Here is a 15,144-nt window from a genome sequence, read left to right as displayed (position 1 = left end):
TTTGAATAAATAAACTCGGAGTTATCAAAACAAAGCTCCTGTCGTTTTTACTATTATTATTATTATTTCTTATTAAAATATAATTTAAATTATAGATTTAAGAATATGAACAAACATACACACTTCCTTTGTTTAAACTTTACTGCTTTATAAGCAATTGCAATTAATTACGACAAGAATTGTAAATTGAATATTGCCAAGTAATCATACTTTTACTGTAAACAAAATTAAGCAATTATTAAAAAGGCCAATGAACTATTTTTCCAAGAATTGTAAATTGAATATTGTAAATATTGTCAAGTTTACAAAAAAAATTAAGCAATTATTAAAAAGACCAATGAACTATTTTTCTAAGAATTATAAATGGAATATTGTAAATATTGTCAAGTAATCATAATTTTGTTGAAAACAAAATTAATAAAAGACTAACGAACTATTAAGCAATTTTCCAAGAATTTTCCATCAATCAAATATTTATTATAAATAAGAAACTTTAAAGAAATAAAGTTCAGTTATCAGCTATCAGTGATAAACTCAACAAACTAAAACCCAAGTGTTTTTTTATAAACAACCAGGTAAAAACCTGTTTTTTCTGTACCGCAGCGCTTATTAAGGTTTCAGATGATATCAGACTTAACATCAGCAACAACCTCGTAACTTGTTTAACGCTTCTGGACCATTCGAAAGCTTTCGACGCTGTTGATCACGGACTACTTGACTTGATAAATTATTCAACTCTTCAGCGCCAGCATTGAGTCTTATAAAATCATACCTTAGTGGTCGTACGCAAGCTGTATATGTCAGCCACAGCTGATTCAGCTATTTGCCTATAACTAAGGGTGTTCCCTAAGGTTCTATTCTTGGTCCGCTTTTGTTTCTACTATACGTTAATGATCTTCCAAACTTACTAAAATATTGTAATATTCAAGTTTATGCCGATGATGTTCAATTGTGTGTTAGCTATGCTTTTGTGTCCATCAATAAATGTATTAATAATCTCAACACTTTTTTTTTTTTTTTTTTTTTTTTTTATTACAAACATTTAACTATATATAGGTATACAATGTTTGTTGACACTACAACTAGTTTAAGGGAAACTAACAAGCAGTACGATTTTAACAATTATGTGGGGTTTTTATGAAGAGAATTTTAAAATCTCTTCTTTATATTAACTACCGATAAGATCATATGGTTTTTTTCGCTGGAGTCGTCGGGTTAGGCCTGCGGTGTTGAGAAGTTTGCTGGCTTCCTCGTTAATGTGCCTGTGGAGCCTCATAGAGTGGGCTTCTGCTTGTATTTTAATAACTTCAGCGACCGTAGGAATGCAGAGGTCACGATGAATATCTGCAGTGCGAACGTACCAAGGTGCGTTGACAATATTTTTGATAATTTTATTTTGAAATCGTTGAATTATGTTAATATTACTTTGACTGGCACAGCCCCAAATTTGAGCGCCATAAGACCACACGGGTTTGATAATTTGATTGTATATCATTATTTTGTTATATATTATATGGAGAGTTTTGAATTCCGTCCAATGAGCCAGTTCATTTTTAATATTTTCAAATTAAGTTCGGTTCGTTTTATTTTTATATGCTCCTTCCAACGTAGCTTAGCATCGAGGGTTATACCAAGATATTTGGCAGTATTTGCGTATGGAATTGGAGCGCCTAGTAGCATTATTGGGTGATGGTTTACTTTTTTATTGGTAAAGGTCACATGAATTGATTTGTTACTATTTAATTTTATTCGCCAAATTTTCGTCCATTTTTCTACTGCGTTTATAGCAGTTTGAAGTTTAGTTGCAGCTACTTCGGCGGTTTTTCCTGTTGCGAGGATTGCTGTGTCGTCAGCAAAGGTGGCGATCATAGTGCTTGGAGGTATTGGTATATCTTTCGTATATATAAGGTAAAGAAGGGGTCCAAGGATACTTCCTTGCGGCACGCCAGCGTTTATTTTCTGCAATTTGGAATACTCATTCCCTTGTTTTACGCGGAAATACCGTTCAGTTATATACGATTTCATAAATGCACTATATTGAAGTGGCAAGCATGAGTTCAATTTGTTGATAAGGCCTTCATGCCAAACCTTGTCAAATGCTTGCGCGACGTCCAGGAAGACTGCTGAGCATATGTTTTTCTCTTCGAACGATTTATCTATTTCAGCTGTAATTCTGTGCACCTGATCTAGGTGGAGTGTTTACAGCGGAATCCAAACTGGTGTGAAGGTATCAAGTTGCGAAATTCAATTATTGGTTTTAAGCGATTTAGAATAAGCTTTTCTAGTAGTTTAGAAATTTGTGGCAACAAGGAGATTGGGCGGTATGAAGAAACAATATGTGGATCCTTTCCTGGTTTGGCAATCATAATCATCTCTGCAACTTTCCACAGGCTTGGAACATACTGGAGTCGGATCGACGAATTGAATAGATTGGCTAATTTTACTAGACTTTTGTTGGGTAGTTGCTTTAATACTTCCGCTGTGATTAAATCAAATCCAGGTGCCTTTTTGTCTTTTAGTTGCTTGATTTCTCTTTTCAGTTCGCTCACAGTTATATGTGGGATTGGAGTTGTTTCTTGATTTAAGGAGGGATATAAGTCATCGGATTGGCTCTCGTTCGGTTGAAAGGTGTTGGATAGATGGTTTGCAAATGTTATAGCTTTATCTTTATCACTTCTCATCCAGGTGTCATTTGCATTTTTTACTGGCGGAACGTGACAGTTTGGTCTTTTTAAATATTTTGTGCATTTCCAAAGAGAGTAGTCATTTCTTTTATATTATCAGCTGTCAACTCAGACAAATATCGACTCATTGACTCGTTTTTTAAATTATTTATTTCTCGTCTTAGTTCCTGAGAAGCTTTGTTAAGAGTGGCCTTATCTCCAGGGAATCGTGTGTGTTGCCATTTTCGCCGGAGTTGTCTCTTCCTTGCTATGAGTTGCTTTATTTCTTTGGGATAGTTGAATCCGATTACTTTCTTTTTTAAAAGAGGTGTGCTATATTACTCCACGCTGCTTGTTGGATATCTTGTGTAAACTTGAAAACTTCTACTTCTAGTTGTTCCTCTGTTGTGATCGAGGAATTATTGTATGTATTGCCTTGGATGACTTTTTTAAAGAATTTCCAATTTGTGTGTTTATTGTATAGAGTTGGTGGTTGGTCTTTTTCGACAATTGCTTCGCTGATTGTTAGATATATTGGGGAATGATCTGAGTTAAGATCAGTTCCCTCACTGATTTGAACATAGTTGTGTGATATTTTTTTTACTAAGAAAAAGTCGATCAAGTCTGGGGTTTTGTTGACATTTGTCGGCCAGTAGGTTGGTTTAGCTGTTGATAGAAACTCACAGCCCGTTTCTTGTGCTGCTTTATATAGTTCCCGTCCTTTTGTCGTAGTTAAGCGCGACCCCCAGATGGTATTTTTCGCGTTGAAGTCTCCACCCATTATAAACTTAAATTTATGCATATTTATAAGTTCTTTAAGTTTGCCTGAGGAGATAGAGTATCTCGGGGGGCAGTATATAGCAGTGATTGAGAGAGGCTGGTTTTTTTTTTTAATTGTGATAGTGGTAGTTTGAAAAATATCAGCACTTATATTGGGTTCTTCGTATTGATCAATGTTTTTCTTTACAATTATGGCACTACCACCTCTTGCACAATTACTCGGGTGGACGGTATGATAAACGTTGTAGTATTTAAATTCTATATGGGATTGTCTAGTGAAGTGTGTCTCAGATATTAGACAAATGTCAATTTTTTCTAAATCTAATAGTACTTCTAGCTCATTTTGGTGTTTTTTTAAACCGTTCGCATTCCATGCCATAATTCTTAACATGTCAACCATTATTTAATACTGAGATTTGATTTGTTGTTCAAGTTCACTCAGCCGTTTTTGAAGGTTTTTGTTGAATTCTTCCTGCTTATTTAATTTGTTAAGTATCTGAGCTAGAATTTCATCATTACTTGCTTTGACATTTGGTTTTATGCTTTTTACAGTTTCTTTTGTTACTTCAGCGAAAGATAGTTTCTTTGCCTTCAAAGTATTGGCTCCATTGCTTTGGGTAACACCATTTGTAGTGCCAGTACTTTCAGCACGGTTATTTTGTATTGTTGGTTTTAAGTTCTTCTTATCGCGAATTTTTTGTAGTTCTTTAGCAACAACACATCCCCGATAATTTGCAGGGTGGTCTTGACCGCAATTGCAACATTTTGGTTTTTGGTCTGACAGTTTCTTGCAGTCTATTGTACTATGCTTTCCACTACATTTTACACATCTTGGCTCTTTTCCGCAATAGTTTTTCGTATGCCCAAATGCTTGACAAATTTTACACTGTGGGATTAGGTTTGACAGTTTGACTGGCTCAACCTTAACAATTGAATGGAGGATATGCTTAATGTTGTATACTTTTTTGACGTCTTCTTTTGGATCAAATGTAACCAGAAACATATTCAATGGCTCCTTAGTTTTCCATTTCAATTTGTTACAGGCGTTTATGGCGTCAAGACCTTGATTTTTTAAATCAGCGATGATTGACTTGGGGTCACACGAATAGTGTAAGTTCTTTACCATTACTTTGATTGGTCGTGTTTGTTTGTTTTCATAAGAATACCAAGGTGTTCCGGATTCGGTTAACATTTTTGTTATTGACCTATAGTCATCACTTTGAATTACGTTAATTTTGTAAATATCATTATTTAATAATTTAATAGTAAATTGATTTTTTGCCAGCTCTTTGATTGCGCCGCTTAGCTTTCGATAATTTTTAGCATTCGATATCATAATTGGCGGAGGACGAGGCTCATATTTCTGGGTATTATTATCTGCTGATTTTCCTTGATTGAGCGATTTTTAGGGCTCAGTTCAACTATAATCGGCTCAGGTGAACCGTCAGCTTTTCGTTTTTTGCTTGGTCGCTTATTATTTTTTTTTAGAATCCAATTGGTTTCTAATGCTAGTTCTTCTTCATCTGTCTCATAGTGTATTTTTTCTATTTCATTTTCATTATTTTTAAAGGCTTTATAATTAGCAACACTTTTATTTTCGAGTTTGAGTTTTTCATTTTCTTCTTTGAGTTGACGGCAAAAAGTTTCTAGTTCACTTAATCTTTTTTTTAGTTCTGATATTTCAGAGTCTTTATTTATAAGAAAATTAGGGATCGTTCCACCGCCCGGAGGAGGAAAGCGGCTAGAATCCATTTATTTATTTGGAAATATTTTACGCGATGGCAACTCTATAAGGATTAGCTACTGGAGCATAAAAAGTTAGCATAGTTTTAGGCCGAGCTTATTTTCAGCTGGCTGATTTGAGCTCAGTTAGATGACTTAGCTCTTTTTTTTTTTTTTCTTCTTTGTTTTGTTTGATTGCACTATTCACTGCTCAGAATTTGAGCGCCGATGTTTTATTAAAGCAATATTTGCTTTATTAGCCGTAAAATTGGCTTGTTTTTATACACTTCCGATAGGGAAAACTTTCTTCTATCGAATTAACACTGATTTGTAAAATATTTTCACAATAATCACTGAATATTCGATAATAATTACTTCACGGTTGATCTTTTCACTTTCCTTTAGCCCAGGGTTGCCTTTTCTCTCAACACTGACTTAGAAAACGTTAACAAGTTGACTTGCGATAGTGGGTTGCTCTTAAATCCAAACAAATCACAATGCATCGTTATTTATAAAAAGGCAATTAAACTTGACGACTGCAATTAAGTGAAACTGAACAATTCAATTATAAAATTTGTGGACACTGCCAATAACCTAGTCATAACTTTGAATAGAAATCTGACTTGGAATAACCACATCTATAGCACAATAGACAAAGTCTATGGTATGCTATGATCATTATGGACTACTCAGCACTTTGCCCCAGTGAAAATTCGACTGATTTTAGCAAAAACGTTCTTAATACCAACGTTACTTTATGGTCTTGAACTGTATGACGACTGTGACAGTCTATGTCGTAGTACGCTTAATGTCGTTTACAACAATATTGCTAGATACGTGTATTGTATAAAACACCCCGAGCACATATCCGCTTTTTCTAAATTAATATTCTCCATACGATTTAATGACTTGCTAAAGTTAAAATGTTTAAAACTTCTCCACAAAGTCATTACTTCTCTGGAGCCCAAATACCTTATGGACCAATTTCAATTTGCAAAATCGTCTCGATCTCTTAACTTACTTAGTATGAAATACAGTTACCTAGTATTAGAACGTCAGTTCTTGATCCTTGCTGTCCGTCTTTGGAACCTCTGAGCACTGAAACTCAAAACAATCAGAAGCACACCGCACTTTAGAAGTGAACTGATACATTACTTTGTCGCCAGTAGCTGCTAATATGTAGGAGAAGTGGGGGATACTTGATCACGAGGGATACTTGATCAAATTACAGTTTTCACTAACCTATATTATGTAAAGCCAATTCTTACATTTAGAATAGTTTAATATGATATTGCAAACCTGCAAAAATTTCGCGCCTAAAATCAGTTCATGTGTCAACTCGATACGACGATCAGCAGTTTTCGGCTTTGCCGCGATAAAAATTCGGTTCTACGATTTTTTTTCCTGATTTGAATAGTATTGTATTCTTTGATTTTCTCTCATTTCCTTTTAAGTTTGTTGGCTATTGTGCATCTCTTGAACATGTTGTAGATGTTTTATATTTCAAGGTAAGTGATTCTTTTTTAGGTTAAGATACCACCTGTTTTAAAGGATACTTGATCATTGCTTTAAAGGGATACTTGCTCTTATGATCATATGATCAAGTATCACTTGATATTCTTAATACAAAATATCTCTAAAGTTCTGCAAAGAGAATGGGATTATATTATTAACACTGCCACCCCACTGTACCCGTAAGCTACAGCCTCTTGATGTTGGATCTCAACAGATGCAAGCAGCTTCTTCGGTGACACGTGAAAATATTCTCTTCACAGATGAAACAATTTTCACTGTTGAAGAAAACTTTCATAAGCGAAACGACAAAATCTATGCTAATACTTCTAAAGACGCAAAATTGTTGTTCCAAGGGTTCAGCACAGCTACCATCCAGCATCCGTAATGGTTTGGCGTTACATTTCTTCATTTCTGCGAAAAAGGGGTTAATACCAGGGCAAAATTGTACCTGTAGCATATCTCAGAAGGCGTGGGGAAGCAGTTGATCAGAATATTGGCCGTCCGGAAGTCAGAAGTGGAGGACATGGCTTGTCGAAAACCTCACAAAAATTGGGAGAGTCTTAAACAATCTTTGGTTCGAGCAGTGACGTCAATATATATGGAAACAGTGTGTGCTGCAACAGCTGAATGACCTAATCGTTTGAAGGCTTGTGTAAAAGCAAATGGTGACCATTTAAAATGAAAATTTAAAAGTAGTTTTTTTTAATATTTACAAGATTAAATAAAACTAACTTCAGTAATAAAAGTACCATTTCCTGTCTATAATGGACTTAACTTCTAACAGAACTTATGCCAGGACTAAGTATATAAATATATACAATATAGTATATTGGTAATGGCTAGGGGGTCGGTTTTGAATCATAACAGGAACAATGTTCTTTTATGCGAAAGTTGTACCAATTACCAGCTAGTTTGTAGTTCTTTTACCTGAAAACTTACGATAAAAGGTAAATTGGGGGCACAAAATAGGATTCCAGTTTAAAGGAAACTCGTAAGTTTTTACTGGATATATTTGTATTTTTGTGAATTTGTCAATAAGAAAATCAAGTGTTTTCAAGCGTGGGCTGAGACCATAAACAGAAAAAATCTGTCGTGAAAAAATTTAAATAAAAATAAGGTAACATAAGAAAAGTGTATAGCTATACTTACATACATATACATATATGTACGTACATTTAAATGTGCCTTGAAAGCTTGCTAGTTCTTACAAGCTCTGCGGTTTTGTACTTTTTGGGATATTTAGGAACACCTAACAGAGATGAAAGCGCCAATTATATAGTACGAGTATGTATCTATGTACATACATATATAAATGTATGAGGAAACGAGGTTTAATTGCGTTTAGTGAGGTTGCGTTCAGTTTAGAAATGAAGAAGGGAGTTTTGCACTGTTCCTAAGCTAGTTCAATTGAATTCACAGACATATGTAACTCTTACGTAAAATTGCATACATACATACATATTTATGCACAGTTTTACATTTCAAAGTTTGAAGCCAGAACATTTATTTTTAATGCTTGATAACCTTTATAACGATTTATTCTTCATCGGGTTGTTAATGTTTGATGTTATTGCAAATGTTGTTGGTTTCACAAATTTAGTTTCATTTCCAAACTGTTGCGAGGTAATATTCGTATTCAACGCATTCCATTTTATAAGTATTTCTCAATATTGTGGTTGTTGTAAATGCTGTTGAGCCGCTTCTTATTCGCAGTTGTTGCTGTGTTCGTAAATTTGGCAGCCTGACTGGCGCTTGCTGTTGTTGCTTTCAGTCTTAAAAGCAGCTTTGGTTGGCTGCCTCGCAAAATTGGTCAAATCAAATGAAACATAACGGTCACAACACGCCATACGAGCATGACTATAATGCCAACGTTAGATTCTGTCATACATTTATAGTACTTCGGTTATTTTGCTTATTGTGGACATTAAGTTGCTATTTTATAAATTTAAAATTGGTGAATTGTGTTGAATTGCTCTCCAAACAATCCAATAGAATAAAGAAATAAAATGTATACAAAAAGTTTGCGTTGCGAATTTCAAAGCGTGAGTACCGGGCAAATTGTTCACGTGATTTTCAAGGTGAAATAAGAAATCTTATCTTTGGTTTCAGTTATTTGTGACATTGGTATGCTAATACTTTTTTTGCTTAACAGATGTATATTTAAATCGGGAATTATAAAACTGTAGTTTTTAAACCTTTAGTTGGTATGGTTAGTATACTTGAATAAGACAAATTATAGAAAAAGCTGTGTTCCCTAATCAGTGTATATATATGAAAGCATAACAAAGTGCTGGAATTCAAATTTCGATATAATATAGTGATAATATATAAGGAAATAATCTTCCTAAAGGAAAATATGTATATTTCCGAATTAAACGAAAGCCAGAAAAGATTTCCCAGTATATGAACGTCTGTATGTATTCAATATGTGAGTCGAAAGACATAACCACCACGTGCTCATAACTTATTATATATGTACATAGGTATGAAGCCGCATCTGCATCCCTGCATACATATGTACATATGTACATATATGTATGCATCATTGTATATGTATATATAGTTGCCGCGTACACCCATTTTGGGTGTTTGGCCGAGCTCCTCCTCCTATTTGTGGTGTACGTCTTGATGTTGTTCCACAACAGTTTCAAGCCGAGTCCGAACGGCAGATATTTTTATGAGGAGATTTTTCATGGCAGAGATACACTCGGAGGTTTGCTATTGCCTGCCGAGGGGCGACCGCTATTAGAAAAATGTTTTTCCTTAATTTGGTGTTTCGCCGAAATTCGAACCTATGTTCTCTCCGATGGCAGTCACGCACCAACCCATTCAGCTACGGCGGCCGCCATTATTAAGTATGCATGTGTAAATATATGTGAACTACATTAAACAAATAAGCTTTTTCTAAATAAATTGAACATTAATTTTAACTCGTGCTTACTGTGAAGCTAAAGTTTAAATAGCAGGGTAAAACCTACTCTAAAAATTCAGCTGAGACGAGCTTTGTTTAAAAAACTAGCCCTTATCTAGGGTGAGTGACTTCTTTGAGTGTTCTCTAAATAAGAAGTCAGCAGAATAAACAAAACTTTTTAAGAAAATCCATGCATATGTATGTATGTAATTATTTCTTATTAAGTTTATGTTCGGTAGAATTTGATGATAAATTGATATCGCAGTCCTGTGGATCTTATGTTTATCGTATTGTTTTAGTTACATGTTGTGTATCATTTACACTGGTATGTGTCAAGACCTCTTCAATATTCAGTTCTAATGTGTTCAAGAACTACCCGACCATACACATATTCATACATACGGCGATATTTGCGATTACACTTCGCCATACAAGGGTAGTGTTAAATAGGCTATATATCAGCCATTAAGATACATACATATGTATGTATGTGCTCGCGTCTGGTTGAGTACATACTTACAAAAGTACGTATTTACGTACTTACATATATTTGTATGGAAGTGATTGTTTTCTAAAGTTTAAGGAGTAGACTTAGTATTACATTTATGATTTAAAAACTTATGTATACTTTTATACACTTACGAATATGTATATGTATGTATATATTATATGAATCCAATTCTTTGTAAATGCCGCATATATGAATATACATACAAACGCTTGTAATTTCAAGCTGCTCATTTAGAGCGCAGCAACTTCGTAGGTCGCAAAATTTGTTCGTCGATAAAAATAAATTTGCCATTCGTATACATACATATATATATATATATGTATATGCATGTGTATGAATGTATATATGCACATACATACATATCTGTTCTCGGCTGAAATTTTATACAGTAAGTTTTACTTTTACATGCATACATCATTATGAAATAATTATTAATCTAAAAGGAATCTGAGGAAAATACAATATAAAGTAAGAGTTTGCTTTCAACAAAAACGCAAATATCCCCTTTTATGCATTGGCAGCGTCGCAGCAAACGAGTATATCACTCATACCATACATATGTACATATGAATGGCATAACAAAAACTAAATTTGAATAGTTAAATCAACGTAGACGCCACGATGTCGCCGTTTGACAAGTGCCTCTTGTCTGGTACCCGCTTGCTGTGTTCCTGAAATTGTCGTGGTAGTTGGTATTACAGCTTGTGTTTGTTTCTTTTGCACATTCATTCATTTCACTTGTTCGTTCTTTGCCATGTCGCTATAATAAACCAACGAACTGCGTGGACTATGCCTTATAACCCGTAGTTTTACTCGGAAGGAAAGGGGTAAATCATCCCCAATTTCGACTATTGAAGTTATCATATTCAACCAAACCTACAAAGAAACGTACTAATAATATATACGATGTACTATTACGAACATACGCAAACACATAATTTCCTAGCACATTTTGCATACATGTCGTAAGGATTCCATATTTTTCTGGAAATATTATATACCATACATATGTATGTCATTGACAAAGCTTGTTCCAGATACATACGTAATACAGCCGCGCTTATTTACATTTGCAATCCTGTTGCAAATGCTAAGCTGGTACTTATCTGATGTTCGGCACTTATTGTGCATAGTTATATATGTATGTATATACATTAGGGTGTCCCAGGCTACAAGGGGGATTTTTTTTTCGGAATTTCAATACGCACACCCTTTATTTTTTTTCCATTTGACTCTAAAAACTTAAATATAAAATATTATTGAGATCGGATGTCATTAACCCGTGCCGACTTGATGTCAAACTTTGAGTTTAAAAGTTAGTATGAAAGCTATAGGCTCACAATAGAGAAAGATTTAATTGAATTTTTAGATTAATTAAATAAATAAATATAAAACACATATTTCGTATTCATTTTCTTTTTATTATAAAACATCGAATTTTCTTTTCAAAGTTTGCTTTTTACAGTCGGGATATACCTGTCGGTGTTCTTGTACGCAACGTAATAAAAATTGCTTTTGCTCCTCTTGAACAGTGATCAAACCATGGAAGTCTTGCATTAACTTAACCGCTCTTTCTGCCGTATCATTAACTGCTTTCAGTCCTAGCAGCTTCTTTTTAGCCTGTAGAAACGAGTCATTATTTGACCACGAAGAGGGGCACTTGTTCAGAAAACTGTCGGCAATCTGGAGTCGATTAAACAGGAACTTGCTTTTGACAGAGACGAAGTCATCAATGTTTCTCTCTGAAATTAAAACAGATAGATCAGTTATCAATTATACCTATTAGCAAACTTAGTCATAGAACAAAATCAAACCTTAATTAACGTACCAAAAAGTGGGCCACAGAGTTCTTCTTTGGATGCAATGTAGCGTTTATTGTGGGCTGTTGGGTTTTCTCTAGTTAAGTTAGCAATCATTCTTACTTTAGTTTCTAGATCGACATCATCATCAAATAAAGCCAGAATAGATACTTCATCTGTCAAATACCACAAATGCTGGCAAAACTTCTGCAAAGCTGCTTTTGAAATGCTTTTGTCTATTGTTTCGTAATTTTTCATGGCCTTCAAAAAACACAAATCCTGATACGGCGCCTTTACTGCTAAAATACATTGGAGCCAGGGTTTTACGTAGGATGTCACGATGAACAGACAAACGTCCAACAGAGCTGCCTTATCCTTGCTTGAAATTCTGAATTGAGAGCTAAGTAACGATATTTTTAATGAATAAATGGCTCTCGCCATCCATCGAGCCTGGTGCATAGCACCTGGAGGCCGAATCTTATATTTCTTTTCTGAATCTCCGCCAAGAAATATAATTGAAAGCTCAATTAATTCGCGATAGTCATCTCTAACGATTTCTTTGGTTAATTCATTTTTGTAGAATTCTAGCAGCTTGTCAATTTCCGAAACATTAAAACAAGATAGCTTTTCTGTACAGCTTTGTTTTTTCTCAGGATCGATATTTTTCCAGTTTTCTCGGAATTTCTTGAATAATGGGATGTCTGGGCTTGTAGTTATTTGACTGATTTTCGCTTCAAACACGCCTTTAAGTACTAATTCGTAAACGTGATGACGGCAAGCAAAAATAAGCACTTCTCTACCCAGTTTTTGTTCGAGAAGCACACATGCTCCATTTATGCGGCCTATGTTAGAAGCAGTAGTATCACAACAGAGAATCTGCGCTTTGTCTTCAAGGTTCCAGTTCGTAATAGCATCCCAAACTGCGTCTGCCTGTCCTCTTCCTGTCGAGCTATCCAATTTAGGAACAGCAATAATTTGTTCTTTATTATCGTACGTAATAACTACCGGTAGGCGTTCTTCTTTACTTTTACGTGAATCTAGAGCTGGCAACAGTTTTCCGTCCCAGTGGACAGTTACCGTGTCCGGGACCTTGTTTTGAAAATCAATTTTTATAGCTTCAGCCCGTTCTTTTCGCATTTCCGTACGAACTCTATGGATGGAGGACTTGCTTATAGGGAATTCATCCGTATTGTGACCCAGAGCCTCAATAGTAGCTTCAATTATAAAGACAGAATCCCTCACACTTAATTGACACCTGTCTAATGCGGCAACTAACTTGGGAGTGATAATATTTTTCCGCATAGAAGTTTTATCGGGCTGAGAGGAGGCTTCTCTTGCGCTGGGCCTATTTTCTTCTAATTCTATTATTTCAGAGTCAGAAGATGACTTTTCTAGTGGTGGTTCGCAAGATGATGTTGATGGTGCTAAGGATGAAAAATTTTTAGCACGTCGCTTTTCCTCCTCGATGATTCTAAGGCGCGTCCTTTCCTCTTTTTTTGTTAGTTTTTTGTCCACTCCGGCTAAGTGACCGGGCCGACCTGGTTCTCTTTAGCGCTGCAAGAAGATCTTATCTTCATTTATTTTAATCGATTGAAGAGCATTGGCATGTGCGATGTCAAACAAATTGTTTAAGTTTGAAACAAACTCCTGTCGACGCTGTTCAAACACTTCTTGAGTTTTTTTCGCATTTTTTTGCAATTCTCTCCAAACTTGGTATAAGTTAACTAGTTTCTTAACACAGTGAGATATTGATCTGGTCGGTACACGTGCCTTTTCCCAATAAATAATACACTCACGAATTGTGAGATTTGCACTTTCATTGACACTCAAGTTCACTTCACGAATATTATAGAACAAAACTGCCAGTACTTGCCCGTTAGAGGGAAGTTTAGAACCGGTAATTTGATGTTTTACGTCCCCTATTAAAAATATCTCCTTTTTGGAACTTCGTAACTCCACCGACATGTTGACTACACGAAAAACCCGCGATTACTAATAAAACAAACAAGTAATTACACGCAATCAATCCGACAGTTCCCGCGCGCCGTACGTTACAAGTACCGTTAGGTTTCCGCGCAACTCGGCACGGGTTGCCGTGATTCTAAATAGACGAAACTTTATTTTTAGATGTTTTGAGACCATTCGAACAAAATAAGAGGGTGTGCGTTAAAAAAAAAACACTTTAATTTTTTTGGGACACCCTAATATACATACATATGTATGTATGTAGGTGAAGATGAATACGGAGTTGGAAAATACTGGAGTTTTATATAAATATTTAAAAACTTGATGCCGATTTAAAAGACTTTGCACGCAACAATGTCCGAATTCACAATAGGTACAACGCCATACATTTTCCTAAGTTACCAAATTTTCACATCGAACGTGATACTTTAAAAAATCGTGCAAAATAACGGTTGGGATTACAACTCGAACAAGCCCAACCTTGCGATTGTATGTGCATATATTACATTACTATTATAAATAATATAATATACTAATTAAGTTGGGGCAATCTCACAAACATCTACTTTTCAAATTGTATTATAATAAAAAAATAAAAGATAAACGAAAATATTTTTAAATAATTATTTTATAAGTAGAAAAGAGTAGTAAAATTTCAAGGCTGGGCCAATATAAGCATAAATTTGAGTAAATTATGTTCAATAAAAATAATTTACTACGCTACTTTTGAAATTTTATAAAATATACATATGTAGGTCAATAAATATTTTTTACATATAAAGTTAGAAAATACTTTATAAAAATGAAACCTCTAATTTGTTTACTACTAAGTTTACATACATATGGATGTATATTTAGAATCATCAGCATTATATGAATCGGGTGTTTTTAAGAGCTTGAGAACTTAAAATGAAAATACAAAAAAGAGATATTATTGGAAAAAATTTTTTTTATTATAATTTGGTGCTTTCTGACAAGATGACATACTTAGGTCCGATCCTTGACAGAAAGCTAACGACGGCAACAATAACCTTGTATGTATTTAAGGATGCTACTGGCAAAAGACGGGACCTCTCGCCTAGACTTGTATTATGGATCTATAATACCATTATAAAGCCAAGTAAAGATGGGAGAGCTCAAAGGCTAGTGCTCATTAGAATCACCCTTCGAGCTACTCTTATTCTAGCGCCTAACGCAATGTAAAATTTAGTACCTGTAAACATCGCGATCAAAACTGCCGGTGCACGTGGCGCAATCAGACTGAGAGGCTCGGGCTAC

The 15,144-nt window shown here is 34.8% G+C and overlaps 1 protein-coding gene across 10 annotated transcripts in view; it reads left to right on the top strand.

The window, feature by feature from the left end:
* Positions 1-8,132: 8,132 nt before the first annotated feature.
* LOC129249796 (inhibin beta chain) overlaps positions 8,133-15,144 on the top strand; it is a 94,869-nt gene continuing 87,857 nt past the window's right edge. For 2 of the 10 annotated variants that reach the window (XM_054889438.1, XM_054889437.1), the window contains exon 1: positions 8,133-8,722. In XM_054889438.1, coding sequence (XP_054745413.1) covers positions 8,687-8,722 — 36 coding nt within the window. In that variant the 5' untranslated portion in view covers positions 8,133-8,686. Of the gene's footprint in view, positions 8,805-15,144 lie in introns of all 10 variants that reach the window. The other 8 variants (XM_054889436.1, XM_054889435.1, XM_054889443.1 and 5 more) reach the window with 7 other exon arrangements.

Source organism: Anastrepha obliqua, chromosome 6 (assembly GCF_027943255.1).
Source record: "Anastrepha obliqua isolate idAnaObli1 chromosome 6, idAnaObli1_1.0, whole genome shotgun sequence".
Classification (NCBI taxonomy): Eukaryota; Metazoa; Arthropoda; class Insecta; order Diptera; family Tephritidae; genus Anastrepha; species Anastrepha obliqua.
This window is presented reverse-complemented; position numbering and strand designations above follow the sequence as displayed.